The sequence below is a fragment of the Oncorhynchus gorbuscha genome, unplaced genomic scaffold (genome assembly GCF_021184085.1).
Source record: "Oncorhynchus gorbuscha isolate QuinsamMale2020 ecotype Even-year unplaced genomic scaffold, OgorEven_v1.0 Un_scaffold_1473, whole genome shotgun sequence".
NCBI classification, from domain to species: domain Eukaryota; kingdom Metazoa; phylum Chordata; class Actinopteri; order Salmoniformes; family Salmonidae; genus Oncorhynchus; species Oncorhynchus gorbuscha.
This window is the reverse complement of record NW_025746243.1, coordinates 1,080-15,933: the sequence shown is the minus strand read 5'-3', so window position 1 is coordinate 15,933 and position 14,854 is coordinate 1,080. Positions and strand designations below refer to the sequence as shown.

At 46.2% G+C, this 14,854-nt stretch overlaps 1 protein-coding gene across 1 annotated transcript in view; it reads right to left on the bottom strand.

The window, feature by feature from the left end:
* The window catches only part of LOC124022891 (transient receptor potential cation channel subfamily M member 1-like), a gene marked incomplete at its 5' end in the record, with an annotated part of 40,104 nt that extends 27,705 nt beyond the window's left edge, over positions 1-12,399 (bottom strand). The window contains 2 exons of the mRNA XM_046337585.1: positions 9,409-9,660; positions 12,265-12,399. Coding sequence (XP_046193541.1) covers positions 9,409-9,660; positions 12,265-12,399 — 387 coding nt within the window. The remainder of the gene's footprint in view (positions 1-9,408; positions 9,661-12,264) is intronic.
* Between the last annotated feature and the right edge of the window lie 2,455 nt (positions 12,400-14,854).

Here is a 14,854-nt window from a genome sequence, read left to right as displayed (position 1 = left end):
TGTACATCGGGTTCAGAATATCGATCAATAAAATTAAACCATGTTAATACACACATATTGGTCTCCTTTTCAATGAAATTAAACCATGTTAATACACACATATTGGTCTCCTTTTCAATGAAATTAAACCATGTTAATACACACATATTGGTCTCCTTTTCAATGAAATTAAACCATGTTAATACACACATATTGGTCTCCTTTTCAATGAAATTAAACCATGTTAATACACACATATTGGTCTCATTTTCAATGAAATTAAACCATGTTAATACACACATATTGGTCTCCTTTTCAATGAAATTAAACCATGTTAATACACACATTGTTATGCAGGTGAATGAGGACCCAAAAGCGACTTGGCGAAAACAGAGTCTTTAATCCAGTTAAAGGAAATAGCACTACTCCTAGACAAATCGGAGCGGTAAATAAAGCATAAGAAACAATTCCACTCGTAATCACGAGAACTGACTGGAGACTCGATAATGAACTGCAGGTTGCCTCGGGAAGGCACTTGACCGTAGCAGACTCAGACACCTGCTCACCACGCAGCATCTGAGGGAAACACGACACGACAGGGCGATACAAAGACACAGCACGGTGAACAGTATACAAGGATCCGACAGGACAGAAACGGAAAGCAAGGGGAGAAATAGGGACTCTAATCAGGGGAAAAGATAGGGAACAGGTGTGGGAAGACTAAATGATTGATTAGGGGAATAGGAACAGCTGGGAGCAGGAACGGAACGATAGAGAGAAGAGAGAGAGAGAGGGAGAGAGAAAAAAAGGAACAAACCTAAAAAGACCAGCAGGGGGAAAACGAACAGAATGAAAAGCAAAATGACAAGACAATATAAGACAAAACATGACAGTACCCCCCCACTCACCGAGCGCCTCCTGGCGCACTCGAGGAGGAATCCTGGCGGCAACGGAGGAAATCATCAATCAGTGAACGGTCCAGCACGTCCCGAGACGGAACCCAACTCCTCTCCTCAGGACCGTAACCCTCCCAATCCACTAAGTATTGGTGACCCCGTCCCCGAGAACGCATGTCCATGATCCTACGTACCTTGTAAATAGGTGCGCTCTCGACAAGGACGGGAGGGGGAGGGAAGACGAACGGGGGTGCGAAGAAAGGGCTTGACACAGGAGACATGGAAGACAGGATGGACGCGACGAAGATGTCGCGGAAGAAGCAGTCGCACAGCGACAGGATTGACGACCTGGGAGACACGGAACGGACCAATGAACCGCGGAGTCAACTTACGAGAAGCTGTCGTAAGAGGAAGGTTGCGAGTGGAAAGCCACACTCTCTGGCCGCAACAATACCTTGGACTCTTAATCCTACGTTTATTGGCGGCTCTCACAGTCTGTGCCCTGTAACGGCAAAGTGCAGACCTCACCCTCCTCCAGGTGCGCTCACAACGTTGGACAAACGCTTGAGCGGAGGGAACGCTGGACTCGGCAAGCTGGGATGAGAACAGAGGAGGCTGGTAACCCAGACTACTCTGAAACGGAGATAACCCGGTAGCAGACGAAGGAAGCGAGTTGTGAGCGTATTCTGCCCAGGGGAGCTGTTCTGCCCAAGACGCAGGGTTTCTGAAAGAAAGGCTGCGTAGTATGCGACCAATCGTCTGATTGGCCCTCTCTGCTTGACCGTTAGACTGGGGATGAAACCCGGAAGAGAGACTGACGGACGCACCAATCAAACGACAGAACTCCCTCCAAAACTGTGACGTGAATTGCGGACCTCTGTCTGAAACGGCGTCTAACGGGAGGCCATGAATTCTGAACACATTCTCGATGATGATTTGTGCCGTCTCCTTAGCGGAAGGAAGTTTAGCGAGAGGAATGAAATGTGCCGCCTTAGAGAACCTATCGACAACCGTAAGAATCACAGTCTTCCCCGCAGACAAAGGCAGACCGGTAATGAAGTCTAGGGCGATGTGAGACCATGGTCGAGAAGGAATGGGGAGCGGTCTGAGACGACCGGCAGGAGGAGAGTTACCTGACTTAGTCTGCGCGCAGTCCGAACAAGCAGCCACGAAACGGCGCGTGTCACGCTCCTGAGTCGGCCACCAAAAGCGCTGGCGAATAGAAGCAAGAGTGCCTCGAACACCGGGATGACCAGCTAACTTGGCAGAGTGAGCCCACTGAAGAACAGCCAGACGAGTGGAAACAGGAACGAAAAGAAGGTTACTAGGACAAGCGCGCGGCGACGCAGTGTGCGTGAGTGCTTGCTTAACCTGTCTTTCAATTCCCCAGACTGTCAACCCGACAACACGCCCATAAGGAAGAATCCCCTCGGGATCAGTAGAAGCCACAGAAGAACTAAAAAGACGGGATAAGGCATCAGGCTTGGTGTTCTTGCTACCCGGACGGTAAGAAATCACAAACTCGAAACGAGCGAAAAATAACGCCCAACGAGCTTGACGAGCATTAAGTCATTTGGCAGAACGGATGTACTCAAGGTTCTTATGGTCTGTCCAAACGACAAAAGGAACGGTCGCCCCCTCCAACCACTGTCGCCATTCGCCTAGGGCTAAGCGGATGGTGAGCAGTTCGCGGTTACCCACATCATAGTTGCGTTCAGATGGCGACAGGCGATGAGAAAAATAAGCGCAAGGATGAACCTTATCGTCAGACTGGAAGCGCTGGGATAGAATGGCTCCCACGCCTACCTCTGAAGCGTCAACCTCGACAATTAATTGTCTAGTGACGTCAGGAGTAACGAGGATAGGAGCGGACGTAAAACGTTCTTTTAGAAGATCAAAAGCTCCCTGGGCAGAACCGGACCACTTAAAACACGTTTTGACAGAGGTAAGAGCTGTGAGAGGGGCAGCAACTTGACCGAAATTACGAATGAAACGCCGATAGAAATTAGCGAAACCTAGAAAGCGCTGCAACTCGACACGTGACCTTGGAACGGGCCACTCACTGACAGCTTGGACCTTAGCGGAATCCATCTGAATGCCTTCAGCGGAAATAACGGAACCGAGAAAAGTAACGGAGGAGACATGAAAAGAGCACTTCTCAGCCTTCACGTAGAGACAATTCTCTAAAAGGCGCTGGAGAACACGTCGAACGTGCTGAACATGAATCTCGAGTGACGGTGAAAAAATCAGGATATCGTCAAGGTAGACAAAAACAAAGATGTTCAGCATGTCTCTCAGAACATCATTAACTAATGCCTGAAAAACAGCTGGCACATTGGCGAGACCAAACGGCAGAACCCGGTACTCAAAATGCCCTAACGGAGTGTTAAACGCCGTTTTCCACTCGTCCCCCTCTCTGATGCGCACGAGATGGTAAGCGTTACGAAGGTCCAACTTAGTAAAGCACCTGGCTCCCTGCAGAATCTCGAAGGCTGATGACATAAGGGGAAGCGGATAACGATTCTTAACCGTTATGTCATTCAGCCCTCGATAATCCACGCAGGGGCGTAGAGTACCGTCCTTTTTCTTAACAAAAAAACCCCGCCCCGGCCGGAGAGGAAGAAGGCACTATGGTACCGGCGTCAAGAGACACAGACAAATAATCCTCGAGAGCCTTACGTTCGGGAGCCGACAGAGAGTATAGTCTACCCCGAGGAGGAGTGGTCCCCGGAAGGAGATCAATACTACAATCATACGACCGGTGAGGAGGAAGGGAGTTGGCTCGGGACCGACTGAAGACCGTGCGCAGATCATGATATTCCTCCGGCACTCCTGTCAAATCGCCAGGTTCCTCCTGAGAAGTGGGGACAGAAGAAATGGGAGGGATGGCCGACATTAAACACTTCACATGACAAGAAACGTTCCAGGATAGGATAGAATTACTAGACCAATTAATAGAAGGATTATGACATACTAGCTAGGGATGACCCAAAACAACAGGTGTAAAAGGTGAACGAAAAATCAAAAAAGAAATAGTCTCACTGTGGTTACCAGATACTGTGAGGGTTAAAGGTAGTGTCTCAAATCTGATACTGGGAAGATGACTACCATCTAAGGCGAACATGGGCGTAGGCTTGTCTAACTGTCTGAAAGGAATGTCATGTTTCCGAGCCCATGCTTCGTCCATGAAACAACCCTCAGCCCCAGAGTCTATCAAGGCACTGCATGTAGCACCCGAACCGGTCCAGCGTAGATGGACCGACATAGTAGTACAGGATCTAGATGGAGAGACCTGAGTAGTAGCGCTCACCAGTAGCCCTCCGCTTACTGATGAGCTCTGGCTTTTACTGGACATGAATTGACAAAATGTCCATCAAATCCGCAATAGAGGCACAGGCGGTTGGTGATCCTCCGTTCCCTCTCCTTAGTCGAGATGCGAATACCTCCCAGCTGCATGGGCTCAGTCTCTGAGCCAGAGGAGGGAGATGGTTGCGATGCGGAGCAGGGAAACACCGTTGACGCGAGCTCTCTTCCACGAGCTTGGTGACGAAGATCTACCCGTCGTTCTATGCGGATGGCGAGAGCAATCAAAGAGTCCACACTGGAAGGAACCTCCCGGGAGAGAATCTCATCTTTAACCACTGCGTGGAGTCCCTCCAGAAAACGAGCAGCACTCCTTGGGCTGCCCGGAGTAGCAAGGTGGGTTATTAACCCTAGGTTCCGGAGGCTCGGCAGACCAGGAAGTAACAGGTGGCACGAGGCGAAGACTCTGGAACTGTCCAGAGAGGTCGGAAACCTGAGCGGCCAGGTTCTCCATGGCATGACGAGCAGCAGACAATTCCTGCTCGTGTCTGCCGAGCATGGCTCCTTGGATCTCGACGGCAGTGTTACGAGCGTCTGTAGTCGCTGGGTCCATTCTTTGGTCGGATCCTTCTGTTATGCAGGTGAATGAGGACCCAAAAGCGACTTGGCGAAAACAGAGTCTTTAATCCAGTTAAAGGAAATAGCAATACTCCTAGACAAATCGGAGCGGTAAATAAAGCATAAGAAACAATTTCACTCGTAATCACGAGAACTGACTGGAGACTCGATAATGAACTGCAGGTTGCCTCGGGAAGGCACTTGACCGTAGCAGACTCAGACACCTGCTCACCACGCAGCATCTGAGGGAAACACGACACGACAGGGCGATACAAAGACACAGCACGGTGAACAGTATACAAGGATCCGACAGGACAGAAACGGAAAACAAGGGGAGAAATAGGGACTCTAATCAGGGGAAAAGATAGGGAACAGGTGTGGGAAGACTAAATGATTGATTAGGGGAATAGGAACAGCTGGGAGCAGGAACGGAACGATAGAGAGAAGAGAGAGAGAGAGGGAGAGAGAAAAAAAGGAACGAACCTAAAAAGACCAGCAGGGGGAAAACGAACAGAAGGAAAAGCAAAATGACAAGACAATATAAGACAAAACATGACACACATATTGGTCTCCTTTTCAATGAAATTAAACCAGGTAAATACACACATATTGGTCTCCTTTTCAATGAAATTAAACCAGGTAAATACACACATATTGGTCTCCTTTTCAATGAAATTAAACCATGTAAATACACACATATTGGTCTCCTTTTCAATGAAATTAAACCATGTAAATACACACATATTGGTCTCCTTTTCAATGAAATTAAACCATGTTAATACACACATATTGGTCTCCTTTTCAATGAAATTAAACCATGTTAATACACACATATTGGTCTCCTTTTCAATGAAATTAAACCATTAAACTTTTCAATGTAAACCATGTTAATACACACATATTGGTCTCCTTTTCAATGAAATTAAACCATGTTAATACACACATATTGGTCTCCTTTTCAATGATGGTCCTTCTGTAGCTCAGTTGGTAGAGCATGGCGCACGCCAATAGAATGTATGCACACATGACTGTAAGTCGCTTTGACCTAAATGGCATATATTATTATTATATTATTAAATTAAACCATGGTCTCCTTTTCAATGAAATTAAACCATGTTAATACACACATATTGGTCTCCTTTTCAGCACCAGTTGGCAGATTTAAAAATACTCTGACCTTGTATATTATTTAGGGTTATGAATAATAATAACAAACTGGTTTGGAGAGTCTACTCTAATCATCCTCACTAATCATGGAAGCGTGATGCCAACGGTCCTGTCGTTGTGAACCGTGTGCCAGGCTCCAGGTTTAAACTGATAAACATGGTCTGTGTAGCGTAACCTTTCAAATAGGCTACATGGTTATATGAGGATGTAAACGATGTAAAACCATAGGCCATGGCTATGCCCCCGTCCACAGGGCAGGAGTGGTCACTGAATGGTTATATGAGCATGTAAACGATGTAAAACCATAGGCCATGGCTACGCCCCCCCGTCCACAGGGCAGGAGTGGTCACTGAATGGTTATATGAGCATGTAAACGATGTAAAACCATAGGCCATGGCTACGCCCCCCCGTCCACAGGGCAGGAGTGGTCACTGAATGGTTATATGAGCATGTAAACGATGTAAAACCATAGGCCATGGCTACGCCCCCCCGTCCACAGGGCAGGAGTGGTCACTGAATGGTTATATGAGGATGAAAACGATGTAAAACCATAGGCCATGGCTATGCCCCCGTCCACAGGGCAGGAGTGGTCACTGAATGGTTATATGAGGATGTAAAACCATAGGCCATGGCTACGCCCCCCGTCCACAGGGCAGGAGTGGTCACTGAATGGTTATATGAGGATGTAAAACCATAGGCCATGGCTACGCCCCCGTCCACAGGGCAGGAGTGGTCACTGAATGGTTATATGAGGATGTAAAACCATAGGCCATGGCTACGCCCCCGTCCACAGGGCAGGAGTGGTCACTGAATGGTTATATGAGGATGTAAAACCATAGGCCATGGCTCGCCCCCGTCCACAGGGCAGGAGTGGTCACTGAATGGTTATATGAGGATGTAAAACCATAGGCCATGGCTACGCCCCCCGTCCACAGGGCAGGAGTGGTCACTGAATGGTTATATGAGGATGTAAAACCATAGGCCATGGCTACGCCCCCCGTCCACAGGGCAGGAGTGGTCACTGAATGGTTATATGAGGATGTAAACGATGTAAAACCATAGGCCATGGCTACGCCCCCCGTCCACAGGGCAGGAGTGGTCACTGAATGGTTATATGAGGATGTAAAACCATAGGCCATGGCTACGCCCCCCGTCCACAGGGCAGGAGTGGTCACTGAATGGTTATATGAGGATGTAAACGATGTAAAACCATAGGCCATGGCTATGCCCCCGTCCACAGGGCAGGAGTGGTCACTGAATGGTTATATGAGGATGTAAAACCATAGGCCATGGCTACGCCCCCCGTCCACAGGGCAGGAGTGGTCACTGAATGGTTATATGAGGATGTAAAACCATAGGCCATGGACGCCCCCCGTCCACAGGGCAGAGTGGTCACTGAATGGTTATATGAGGATGTAAAACCATAGGCCATGGCCGTCTCAGTCACCAGATCTCAACCCAATTGAACACTTATGATTCTGGAGTGGTGACTGAGACCAGCGTTTTCCACCACCATCAACAAAACACCAAACGATGGAATTTATCGTTGAAGAATGGTGTCTCATCCCTCCAATAGAATGGTGTCTCATCCCTCCAATAGAATGGTGTCTCATCCCTCCAATAGAATGGTGTCTCATCCCTCCAATAGAATGGTGTCTCATCCCTCCAATAGAATGGTGTCTCATCCCTCCAATAGAATGGTGTCTCATCCCTCCAATAGAATGGTGTCTCATCCCTCCAATAGAATGGTGTCTCATCCCTCCAATAGAATGGTGTCTCATCCCTCCAATAGAATGGTGTCTCATCCCTCCAATAGAATGGTGTCTCATCCCTCCAATAGAATGGTGTCTCATCCCTCCAATAGAATGGTGTCTCATCCCTCCAATAGAATGGTGTCTCATCCCTCCAATAGAATGGTGTCTCATCCCTCCAATAGAATGGTGTCTCATCCCTCCAATAGAATGGTGTCTCATCCCTCCAATAGAATGGTGTCTCATCCCTCCAATAGAATGGTGTCTCATCCCTCCAATAGAATGGTGTCTCATCCCTCCAATGGTGTCTCATCCCTCCAATAGAATGGTGTCTCATCCCTCAATAGAATGGTGTCTCATCCCTCCAATAGAATGTGTCTCATCCCTCCAATAGAATGGTGTCTCATCCCTCATCCCAATAGAATGGTGTCTCATCCCTCAATAGAATGGTGTCTCATCCCTCCAATAGAATGGTGCCTCATCCCTCCAATAGAATGGTGTCTCATCCCTCCAATAGAATGGTGTCTCATCCCTCCAATAGAATGGTGTCTCATCCCTCCAATAGAATGGTGTCTCATCCCTCCAATAGAATGGTCTCATCCCTCCAATAGAATGGTGTCTCATCCCTCCAATAGAATGGTGTCTCATCCCTCCAATAGAATGGTGTCTCATCCCTCCAATAGAATGGTGTCTCATCCCTCATCATCCCTCCAATAGAATGGTGTCTCATCCCTCCAATAGAATGGTGTCTCATCCCTCAATAGGACGGTGTCTCCCTCCAATAGAATGGTGTCTCATCCCTCCAATAGAATGGTGTCTCATCCCTCCAATAGAATGATGCCTCATCCCTCCAATAGAATGGTGCCTCATCCCTCCAATAGAATGGTGTCTCATCCCTCCAATAGAATGTGCCTCATCCCTCCAATAGAATGGTGTCTCATCCCTCCAATAGAATGGTGTCTCATCCCTCCAATAGAATGGTGTCTCATCCCTCCCTCCAATAGAATGGTGTCTCATCCCTCCAATAGAATGGTGTCTCATCCCTCCAATAGAATGGTGTCTCATCCCTCCAATAGAATGGTGCCTCATCCCTCCAATAGAATGGTGTCTCATCCCTCCAATAGAATGGTGTCTCATCCCTCCAATAGAATGGTTTCTCATCCCTCCAATAGAACGGTGTCTCATCCCTCCAATAGAACGGTGTCTCATCCCTCCAATAGAATGGTGCCTCATCCCTCCAATAGAATGGTGTCTCATCCTCCAATAGAATGGTGTCTCATCCCTCCAATAGAATGGTGTCTCATCCCTCCAATAGAATGGTGTCTTATCCCTCCAATAGAATGGTGTCTCATCCCTCCAATAGAATGGTGTCTCATCCCTCCAATAGAATGGTGTCTCATCCCTCCAATAGAATGGTGTCTCATCCCTCCAATAAAATGGTGTCTCATCTCTCCAATAGAATGGTGCCTCATCCCTCCAATAGAATGGTGTCTCATCCCTCAATAGAGAGTTCCAGACACTTGTAGAATCTATGACGAGGTGCATTGAAGCTGTTCTGACTGGTGGTGACCCAGCGCCCCTATAAACACACTTTATGTTGGTGTTTCCTTTATTTTGACAATTACCTATATATACACACACATTTCATATTACAATAGCCAGCCAAGACAGTCAAAACCAAACCAAAGCCTCACCATTTTCCCGATCATCATGACGTAGGGTCCCAGGTATTTGTTGACCCCGAAGATGTCGAGCACCCTGATGTACCAGAAGATGATGTCCACGCAGTAGATGACCCGTCCGATGCCCAACAGGGGCTCGCTCTGCAGCCTCAGCATCAGGCCCAGGAGGAAGGTAAAGATGGCCGCCGCGTCTGTGATGTTCCAGTACTCTTCGGCCCAAACGTTGATCTTCTGCTTCAACTTCCCCGGCTCTGACATCAGGATCTGTATTGGGGCAGCAACAGCAGGGACGGACTAGGATCAGAACTGAGAAATCGGGCCTGGGCGTAAGACCCCTGCATCGACCCATATTTTCCCTGGAGGCCCTCACACCGGTCTTTTTTAAACTTGAGGACCCCACATACTGAACCTTTTCTTCAATTGTTCTAGACATTCCCTTTCTAATGATGGTCTGAGACGTTACCTGTCTGAGGCGTTACCTGTCTGAGGCGTTACCTGTCTGAGACGTTACCTGTCTGAGGCGTTACCTGTCTGAGCGTTACCTGTCTGAGCGTTACCTGTCTGAGACGTTACCTGTCTGACTGTGATGATGTGAGGCGTTACCTGTCTGAGGCGTTACCTGTCTGACTGTGATGATGTGAGCGTTACCTGTCTGAGGCGTTACCTGTCTGAGACGTTACCTGTCTGAGGCGTTACCTGTCTGACTGTGATGGTGTGAGGCGTGACCTGTCTGAGCGTTACCTGTCTGAGGCGTTACCTGTCTGAGGCGTTACCTGTCTGACTGTGATGATGTGAGGCGTTACCTGTCTGAGGCGTTACCTGTCTGACTGTGATGATGTGAGCGTTACCTGTCTGAGACGTTACCTGTCTGACTGTGATGATGTGAGACGTTACCTGTCTGAGACGTTACCTGTCTGAGGCGTTACCTGTCTGAGACGTTACCTGTCTGACTGTGATGATGTGAGACGTTACCTGTCTGAGACGTTACCTGTCTGAGACGTTACCTGTCTGACGTTACCTTCTCCATTCCCTGACTGTGATGATGTGAGAGCGTTATCTGTCCACGTTACCTGTCAGGGTTACCTGTCTGAGCGTTACCTCTCTGACTGTGATGATGTAGTTGTACAAACACAGGTAGGCCAGGTACCTGTCTGAGGAGGCACGTTACCTGTCTGACTGTGATGATGGAGAACATGTCACAAGACCAGTTACCTGTCTGAGACATTGGTGTTTGAGGACGTTACAAGACCAGGCGTCGGGGCACCAGTGGTGTTTTAGGACACAAGACCAGTCTGACTTTCTCCATTCCCAGAGTGATGATTTAGGAGAGAAGACCAGATCCACTCCTGCAGGACACAAGACCAGCGTTCCATCTTGACCAGGATGATGTAGTTGGACACAAACACAGGTAGGCCAGAGGTAGGAGATCTGGTGGTTTAGGAAAAGACCAGAGCTTTTAGGAGCACCATGTAGGACACAAGACCAGAGTTCGGGGCACCAGTGGTGTTTTAGGACACAAGACCAGAGGTCGGGGCACCAGTGGTGTTTTAGGACACAAGACCAGAGTTCGGGGCAGCAGTGGTGTTTTAGGACACAAGACCAGAGGTCGGGGAAGCAGTGGTGTTTTAGGACACAAGACCAGAGGTCGGGGCACCAGTGGTGTTTTAGGACACAAGACCAGAGGTCGGGGCACCAGTGGTGTTTTAGGACACAAGACCAGAGGTCGGGGCAACAGTGGTGTTTTAGGACACAAGACCAGAGGTCGGGGCAGCAGTGGTGTTTTAGGACACAAGACCAGAGGTCGGGGCACCAGTGGTGTTTTAGGACACAAGACCAGAGGTCGGGGCACCAGTGGTGTTTTAGGACACAAGACCAGAGGTCGGGGCACCAGTGGTGTTTTAGGACACAAGACCAGAGGTCGGGGCAGCAGTGGTGTTTTAGGACACAAGACCAGAGGTCGGGGCAGCAGTGGTGTTTTAGGACACAAGACCAGAGGTCGGGGCAGCAGTGGTGTTTTAGGACACAAGACCAGAGGTCGGGCAGCAGTGGTGTTTTAGGACACAAGACCAGAGGTCGGGGCAGCAGTGGTGTTTTAGGACACAAGACCAGAGGTCGGGGCACCAGTGGTATTTTAGGACACAAGACAAAGTGCTGTCGATCAATAATCACACATCTTCAGATCAACATTAGCTGATATCATATTATCATTATATTAAATAGTAGTATATTATCTGTGGATAAGGTCTCTTTGTCACCTCTATGCTGATAGTCATTTCAAAACAACAAAACCAAGGATTCACAAAAGTAAATTTCCAAAGTGTGTGGTGTTTTTAGTTTGTATTAAAAGTCTACTTGCTGTGTTGAACCAGAATTTGGTGAAAGGAGTGTTGTAGAATTCATAGATCTTCTTTCCGATTGGAACTCTTCTCTTTTTACGGTGCTTTCTTCTTCATCCCCTTTCTGGACACCCCATCAGCACCCCATCAGAAACAACCGTCATGCATTCACTTCCTGAAAGCACGGTCGACAGAAACAACCGCCATTAATTTACATTCACTTCCTGAAAGCACGGTCGACAGAAACAACCGCCATGAATTTACATTCACTTTCGACAGAAACATTGAATTTACATTCCTGAAAGCATGGTCGACAGAAACAACCGTCATGAATTTACATTCACTTCCTGAAACCACGGTCGACAGAAACAACCGCCATGAATTTACATACAGGATTAAATGTAAAGTAGTATTAAGTATTATTTAAAAACAGATAAACCAATCAAGCAATCCACTGATGACCGACCGACCAATCAATCAATCAATCAATCAATCAATCAACCAATCAGATTGCTTTACTGTCAGCGTTCACCTTGCTGGATTTATTGTCATCGTCTTTGTCCTTCGCTTCTTCTTCGTTCTCCGCTGGGGCTTGACATGTCACTTCCTCCCCGAGTCGAAAATCCATGAGGAGAATCGAAGGTGGGAAAATGATGCCAAATATCACCTGTGGGACACAGAGACGAGAGAAGAAGAAGGATTTCAGTTGGACTGCTATTTGTCTCCAGCACCAAAATGACACAAAACCACACATTCTCGACCAGTTATTAGTGTATTACATATTTATAAACCATCTATAAACCAATTATTAACGGGCTATAAACTCCTTATAAATCATTTGCAAACCTAGTATAAAGTATAGCTTATACTCAAATACTTTACATTGAGTATACCTTAATGTAAAATGTGACCAGTGTGTTAGCTTAATGTAAAATGTTACCAATATGTTAGCCTAATGTAAAATGTTACCAATATGTCAGCCTAATGTAAAATGTTACCAATATGTTAGCCTAATGTAAAATGTGACCAGTGTGTTAGCTTAATGTAAAATGTTACCAATATGTTAGCCTAATGTAAAATGTTACCAATATGTCAGCCTAATGTAAAATGTTACCAATATGTTAGCTTAATGTAAAATGTTACCAATATGTTAGCTTAATGTAAAATGTTACCAATATGTTAGCCTAATGTAAAATGTTACCAATATGTCAGCCTAATGTAAAATGTTACCAATATGTTAGCCTAATGTAAAATGTTACCAATATGTTAGCCTAATGTAAAATGTTACCAATATGTTAGCTTAATGTAAAATGTTACCAATATGTCAGCCTAATGTAAAATGTTACCAATATGTTAGCCTAATGTAAAATGTTACCAATATGTTAGCCTAATGTAAAATGTTACCCTAATGTAAAATGTTACCAATATGTTAGCTTAATGTAAAATGTTACCAATATGTTAGCTTAATGTAAAATGTTACCAATATGTTAGCCTAATGTAAAATGTTACCAATGTGTTAGCTTAATGTAAAATGTTACCAATGTGTTAGCTTAATGTAAAATGTTACCAGTGAGTTAGCTTAAAGGATCTGACCCTTTTTTTTCAATTTTCACCTAAAATAACATAAACAAATCTAACTGCCTGTAGTTCAGGACCTGAAGCAAGGATATGCATATTATTGATACAGTTTGAAAGGACACACTTTGTAGTTTGTGTAAATGTCAAATTACTGTCGGAGAATATAACATATTAGATCTGGTAAAAGATAATACAAAGAAAAAAAGGTGTTTTTAAATATTTTTTTGTACCGTCACCTTTGAAATGCAAGAGAAAGGCCATAATGTATTATTCCAGCCCAGGTGCATTTAGATTTTGCCCACTAGATGGCAACAGTGTATGTGCAAAGTTTTAGATGCGTCCAATGAACCACTGCATTTCAGTTCAAAATGTTGTATCAAGCACAAATGTGCCAAATTGGTTTATATACATTTTTAAGTTCATAACTGTGCAGTCTCCTCAAACAATAGCATTGTATTATTTCACTGTAATAGCTACTGTAAATTGGACAGTGCATTTAGATTAGCAAGAATTTAAGCTTTCTGTCAATATCAGATATGTCTGTATCCTGGGAAATATGCTTGTTACTTACAACCTCATGCTAATCACATTAGCCTAGATTAGCTCAACCATCCCGCGGGGGACCCACAGATCCTGTAGAGGTTTTAACCCCTTAAGGTCAATGTCTGCACCCTACGGAAATCCAATAGGAGTAATACAAAAATCCCAATAAAAATCTGTTAGTTTAAGCTAGAGATACACCACATACATCAGCATTGTGTGGATTTGGCTTTTTCAGCCACACCCATTACGGACAGAGCTCAGTGGCTTTCAATGTGGCACCGTCATAGTATGCCACCTTTTCAAAGAAAGTTATTAGTTCATTACATTTCTGCCCTGCTAGGCCCGATCAGCTGTAAGTGCTGTTATTGTGAAGTGGAAACGTCTAGGAGCAACAACGGCTCAGCCGTGAAGTGGTAGGCCACACAAGCTCACAGAACGGGACCGTCGAGTGCTGAAGCGCGTAGCAGTAAAAATGGTCTGTCCTCGGTTACAACAATCACTACCGAGTTCCAAACTGCCTGAGGAAAAACATCAGCACAAGAACTGTTCGTTGGAAGCTTCATGAAATGGGTTTCCATGGCCAAGCAACCACACAAGCCTAACATCATCATGCGCAATGTCAAACGTCGGCTAGAGTGGTGTAAAGCTCACCGGCATTGGACTCTGGAGCAGTGGAAATGCGTTCTCTTCTCTGGCAGTCCGACGGACAAATCTGGGTTTGGCAGATACCAGGAGAACGCTACCTGACCCAATGCAATAGTACCAACTGTGAAGTTTGGTGGACGAGGAATAATGGTTCGGGGCTGTTTTTCATGGTTCAGGCCCCTTCGTTCCAGTGAAGGAAATCTTAACACTACAGCATACAATGACATTTGAGACAATTCTGTGCTTCCAACTTCATGGCAACAGTTTGAGGGGAAGGCCATTTCCTGTTTCAGCATGGCAATGCCCCGTGTACAAAGCAAGGTCCATACAGAAATGGTTTGTCAAGATCTTTGTGG